This window comes from Oncorhynchus masou, unplaced genomic scaffold (assembly GCF_036934945.1).
Source record: "Oncorhynchus masou masou isolate Uvic2021 unplaced genomic scaffold, UVic_Omas_1.1 unplaced_scaffold_9885, whole genome shotgun sequence".
Taxonomy (NCBI): domain Eukaryota; kingdom Metazoa; phylum Chordata; class Actinopteri; order Salmoniformes; family Salmonidae; genus Oncorhynchus; species Oncorhynchus masou.
Window position 1 is genome coordinate 3207 of NW_027016405.1, and position 6760 is coordinate 9966.

At 44.8% G+C, this 6760-nt stretch overlaps 1 protein-coding gene across 1 annotated transcript; it reads right to left on the reverse strand.

The window, feature by feature from the left end:
• Positions 1-2103: 2103 nt before the first annotated feature.
• LOC135538619 (keratin-associated protein 4-6-like) lies at positions 2104-2671 on the reverse strand (the record flags this gene model as incomplete). The annotated part of the gene is made up of 1 exon (XM_064964498.1): positions 2104-2671. A coding segment is annotated over one exon (568 nt), but the record flags the coding sequence as incomplete, so codon positions are not given.
• Between the last annotated feature and the right edge of the window lie 4089 nt (positions 2672-6760).

Genomic DNA, 6760 nt, shown 5'->3' on the forward strand with positions numbered 1-6760 from the left:
GTGGATCAAAACCGAAAGTTAAAGGCTCAGGCGTCAGTCTCATCATGTTACAGGGAAGTAGAATGCAGAGAAGGGGAGATTTGTTTAGAATGCAGCATAAAGCTGTTGCAGTTCCCCCACCTTCCACACGGGGGAGACATTGAGAATGTAGCACCTTTAAGTTATTCTTCTTATATCTGCATGAACAGACAACCACTCATGTTGTCAGCTTTGGCTCAAGGATCACGCTACTCTAGCTATATTTAACATAACCTCATATGCTCTTCAAGGCTACTGCTATTGTCTGCTTGAGTACTGCATTTAATCACCATTAAGTACTCAATACACTGTAGAGTGCATACCTTGTGTAACTACACGTAACAAAAATAATAGTGCACTAGTTAACTATGTATAATGTATATATATTAATCTACTTCCCTCTCCTTACTGGCCTGATACTGACTACACTATCTAGCTAAGTCCCTCTCCTTACTGGCCTGATACTGACTACACTATCTAGCTAAGTCCCTCTCCTTACTGGCCTGATACTGACTACACTATCTAGCTAAGTCCCTCTCCTTACTGGCCTGATACTGACTACACTATCTAGCTAAGTCCCTCTCCTTACTGGCCTGATACTGACTACACTATCTAGCTAAGTCCCTCTCCTTACTGGCCTGATACTGACTACACTATCTAGCTAAGTCCCTCTCCTTACTGGCCTGATACTGACTACACTATCTAGCTAAGTCCCTCTCCTTACTGGCCTGATACTGACTACACTATCTAGCTAAGTCCCTCTCCTTACTGGCCTGATACTGACTACACTATCTAGCTAAGTCCCTCTCCTTACTGGCCTGATACTGACTACACTATCTAGCTAAGTCCCTCTCCTTACTGGCCTGATGATACTGACTACACTATCTAGCTAAGTCCCTCTCCTTACTGGCCTGATACTGACTACACTATCTAGCTAAGTCCCCCTCCTTACTGGCCTGATACTGACTACACTATCTAGCTAAGTCCCTCTCCTTACTGGCCTGATACTGACTACACTATCTAGCTAAGTCCCTCTCCTTACTGGCCTGATACTGACTACACTATCTAGCTAATGATACTGACTACACTATCTAGCTAAGTCCCTCTCCTTACTGGCCTGATACTGACTACACTATCTAGCTAAGTCCCCCTCCTTACTGGCCTGATACTGACTACACTATCTAGCTAAGTCCCTCTCCTTACTGGCCTGATACTGACTACACTATCTAGCTAAGTCCCTCTCCTTACTGGCCTGATACTGACTACACTATCTAGCTAAGTCCCTCTCCTTACTGGGCTAAACTAGCTGGCTAGCTGAACTTGGCTAGTTTTAGTCCTCATTGCCAAACATCATATATACTGCACCCTCAACTTCAAAACTCCTTTGCTAGTTATTCCATCGTGTAACTAAGGAATTCCCTGGGAAAGAAGCTTAAATTCTTTGTTTTGTTGAATAGTCATGATTGGTCACGAGCTATCTGTTGTCACGAGCTATCTGTTGTCACGAGCTATCTGTTGTCACGAGCTATCTGTTGTCACGAGCTATCTGTTGTCACGAGCTATCTGTTGTCACGAGCTATCTGTTGTGTGGTAAGATAACTGTGGCGAAGAATATCATTGCTACTTAACCCGGATCCAAGTTCAGTTTAGAGATCCACTGGCGTAGGGTCAGCTGAACTTTTCTGACTGGTCTTGGAACCATGACAACGGGCAGCCCCTCCCCGCTTGGCTCTGAACGTTCCTGACTGGTCTTGGAACCATGACAACGGGCAGCCCCTCCCCGCTTGGCTCTGAACGTTCCTGACTGGTCTTGGAACCATGACAACGGGCAGCCCCTCCCCACTTGGCTCTGAACGTTCCTGACTGGTCTTGGAACCATGACAACGGGCAGCCCCTCCCCGCTTGGCTTGATGGGATATGTAGTGATTTTGCCAACACAGCCAGATATGTACGGTCTTGTACCCTTAACCTTTTTGTAAAGCGACTATTTGTTGATTAAATCCGAATGTATTAATACCAGGAATGAACAAGTGAATTTACGTACAAAAATAATCATTATAAAGCAACTGTGCAGAGTCTCAATGGCTACAATGAATGGTTAAATGACTGCAGCAGCAGCAGGCAGCAGCAGCAGTAGGCGGCAGCAGTAGGCAGCAGCAGCAGCAGTAGGCGGCAGCAGCAGTAGGCAGCAGTAGGCGGCAGCAGTAGGCGGCAGCAGCAGCAGGCGGCAGCAGCAGCAGGCGGCAGCAGCAGTAGGCGGCAGCAGTAGGCAGCAGCAGCAGCAGTAGGCGGCAGCAGTAGGCAGCAGTAGGCGGCAGCAGCAGTAGGCGGCAGCAGCAGTAGGCGGCAGCAGCAGTAGGCGGCAGCAGTAGGCGGCAGCAAAGCAGTAGGCGGCAGCAGCAGCAGTAGGCGGCAGCAGCAGTAGGCGGCAGCAGCAGCAGTAGGCGGCAGCAGCAGTAGGCGGCAGCAGTAGGCGGCAGCAGTAGGCAGCAGCAGTAGGCAGCAGCAGTAGGCGGCAGCAGCAGCAGTAGGCGGCAGCAGCAGTAGGCGGCAGCAGTAGGCGGCAGCAGTAGGCGGCAGCAGCAGCAGTAGGCAGCAGCAGTAGGCAGCAGCAGTAGGCGGCAGGATACACTTTTTATGGCCACTTCCTATTCTGTGGCACACATCACCATTAATTACTTCTGTTGCTGGTTGACAATAGTGCTTTATTTGATATGTTGATATGTACAGTACTTTCTGTTAGAGGTTTCTTATTTTCTCAGGTTATATTAAATATGATTGTATATGAGAGGTTTTGTTTACTGTTTGTTTTATAATCGTCATGTTTATTATTTTCTTACTTTTATTTAAAGTATGTGTTACTTTATTGTGTTACTGAGGGGAGAACAGCACAGCAGTGTATTTGATGAGAACAGCACAGCAGTGTATTTGATGTGAGAACAGCACAGCAGTGTATTTGATGTGAGAACAGCACAGCAGTGTATTTGATGTGAGAACAGCACAGCAGTGTATTTGATGTGAGAACAGCACAGCAGTGTATTTGATGTGAGAACAGTGACTGAAGCTCATGGGAACTACTGTAAACCACTGCTTTAGAATTCTCTACTGCTGTGAAGAACCTTATAAAACCATGAGGGATTTATTGGTGTGGACTGTGAACAATTAAAATCACTGTTCAAATTGATTTCTGATTTTACTTAATTAAAAACAATATGAACTATAAAGTATTTAATTTGAATATGAATATAATATTATGGTTATGCATAATTGATCAGGACGATTCCCTTTGATTGTGAACAAACATCAGTAGCACAAACACTTGAAAACACTGAAATGAATGTTAATGCTGGGAGAGTTGAGCCGCCCTTTGTTCTAGGAAACTGTGAAGGAACAAACCACATGGAACAACTGCTCAGGTGGGGTTATCTGCCAGCCGACAGACAATACTTAGCGCCTCTGAACAGAGTGTCCAAACAGATCAAATGCTATTGTATTAGTCACATGTAACGAATACAACAGGTGTAGTAGACCTGAATACAACAGGTGTAGTAGACCTGAATACAACAGGTGTGGTAGACCTGAATACAACAGGTGTAGTAGACCTGAATACAACAGGTGTAGGAGACCTGAATACAACAGGTGTAGGAGACCTGAATACAACAGGTGTAGTAGACCTGAATACAACAGGTGTAGTAGACCTGAATACAACAGGTGTAGTAGACCTGAATACAACAGGTGTAGTAGACCTGAATACAACAGGTGTAGTAGACCTGAATACAACAGGTGTAGTAGACCTGGATACAACAGGTGTAGTAGACCTGAATACAACAGGTGTAGTAGACCTGAATACAACAGGTGTGGTAGACCTGAATACAACAGGTGTAGTAGACCTGAATACAACAGGTGTGGTAGACCTGAATACAACAGGTGTGGTAGACCTGAATACAACAGGTGTAGTAGACCTGAATACAACAGGTGTAGTAGACCTGAATACAACAGGTGTAGTAGACCTGAATACAACAGGTGTAGTAGACCTGAATACAACAGGTGTAGTAGACCTGAATACAACAGGTGGGGTAGACCTGAATACAACAGGTGTAGTAGACCTGAATACAACAGGTGTAGTAGACCTGAATACAACAGGTGTAGTAGACCTGAATACAACAGGTGTAGTAGACCTGGATACAACAGGTGTAGTAGACCTGAATACAACAGGTGTAGTAGACCTGAATACAACAGGGGTGTAGTAGACCTGAATACAACAGGTGTAGTAGACCTGAATACAACAGGTGTAGTAGACCTGAATACAACAGGTGTAGTAGACCTGAATACAACAGGTGTAGTAGACCTGGATACAACAGGTGTAGTAGACCTGAATACAACAGGTGTAGTAGACCTGAATACAACAGGTGTGGTAGACCTGAATACAACAGGTGTGGTAGACCTGAATACAACAGGTGTGGTAGACCTGAATACAACAGGTGTAGTAGACCTGAATACAACAGGTGTGGTAGACCTGAATACAACAGGTGTGGTAGACCTGAATACAACAGGTGGGGTAGACCTGAATACAACAGGTGGGGTAGACCTGAATACAACAGGTGTAGTAGACCTGAATACAACAGGTGTAGTAGACCTGAATACAACAGGTGTAGTAGACCTGAATACAACAGGTGTAGTAGACCTGAATACAACAGGTGTGGTAGACCTGAATACAACAGGTGGGGTAGACCTGAATACAACAGGTGTAGTAGACCTGAATACAACAGGTGTAGTAGACCTGAATACAACAGGTGTAGTAGACCTGAATACAACAGGTGTAGTAGACCTGAATACAACAGGTGTAGTAGACCTGAATACAACAGGTGGGGTAGACCTGAATACAACAGGTGTAGTAGACCTGAATACAACAGGTGTAGTAGACCTGAATACAACAGGTGGGGTAGACCTGAATACAACAGGTGTGGTAGACCTGAATACAACAGGTGGGGTAGACCTGAATACAACAGGTGTAGTAGACCTCACAGTGAAATGCTGAATACAACAGGCGTAGTAGACCTGAATACAACAGGTGGGGTAGACCTGAATACAACAGGTGTAGTAGACCTGAATACAACAGGTGTAGTAGACCTGAATACAACAGGTGGGGTAGACCTGAATACAACAGGTGTAGTAGACCTGAATACAACAGGTGTAGTAGACCTGAATACAACAGGTGGGGTAGACCTGAATACAACAGGTGTGGTAGACCTGAATACAACAGGTGGGGTAGACCTGAATACAACAGGTGTAGTAGACCTCACAGTGAAATGCTGAATACAACAGGCGTAGTAGACCTGAATACAACAGGTGGGGTAGACCTGAATACAACAGGTGTAGTAGACCTGAATACAACAGGTGTAGTAGACCTGAATACAACAGGTGTAGTAGACCTGAATACAACAGGTGTAGTAGACCTGAATACAACAGGTGTAGTAGACCTGAATACAACAGGTGTAGTAGACCTCAGAGTGAACTGCTGAATACAACAGGTGTAGTAGACCTGAATACAACAGGTGTAGTAGACCTGAATACAACAGGTGGGGTAGACCTGAATACAACAGGTGTAGTAGACCTCAGAGTGAACTGCTGAATACAACAGGTGTAGTAGACCTCACAGTGAAATGCTGAATACAACAGGTGGAGTAGACCTGAATACAACAGGTGTAGTAGACCTGAATACAACAGGTGTAGTAGACCTGAATACAACAGGTGTAGTAGACCTGAATACAACAGGTGTAGTAGACCTGAATACAACAGGTGTAGTAGACCTGAATACAACAGGTGTAGTAGACCTGAATACAACAGGTGTGGTAGACCTGAATACAACAGGTGTAGTAGACCTGAATACAACAGGTGTGGTAGACCTGAATACAACAGGTGTAGTAGACCTGAATACAACAGGTGTAGTAGACCTGAATACAACAGGTGTAGTAGACCTGAATACAACAGGTGTGGTAGACCTGAATACAACAGGTGTAGTAGACCTGAATACAACAGGTGGGGTAGACCTGAATACAACAGGTGGGGTAGACCTGGATACAATAGGTGTAGTAGACCTGAATACAACAGGTGTAGTAGACCTGAATACAACAGGTGTAGTAGACCTGAATACAACAGGTGTAGTAGACCTGAATACAACAGGGTGTAGTAGACCTGAATACAACAGGTGTAGTAGACCTGAATACAACAGTGTAGTAGACCTGAATACAACAGGTGTAGTAGACCTGAATACAACAGGTGTAGTAGACCTGAATACAACAGTGTAGTAGACCTGAATACAACAGGTGTAGTAGACCTGAATACAACAGGTAGTAGACCTGAATACAACAGGTGTGGTAGACCTGAATACAACAGGTGTGGTAGACCTGAATACAACAGGTGTAGTAGACCTGAATACAACAGGTGTAGTAGACCTGAATACAACAGGTGTAGTAGACCTGAATACAACAGGTGGGGTAGACCTGAATACAACAGGTGGGGTAGACCTGGATACAACAGGTGTAGTAGACCTGAATACAACAGGTGTAGTAGACCTGAATACAACAGGTGTAGTAGACCTGAATACAACAGGTGTAGTAGACCTGAATACAACAGGTGTAGTAGACCTGAATACAACAGGTGTAGTAGACCTGAATACAACAGGTGTGGTAGACCTGAATACAACAGGGTGTAGTAGACCTGAATACAACAGGTGTAGTAG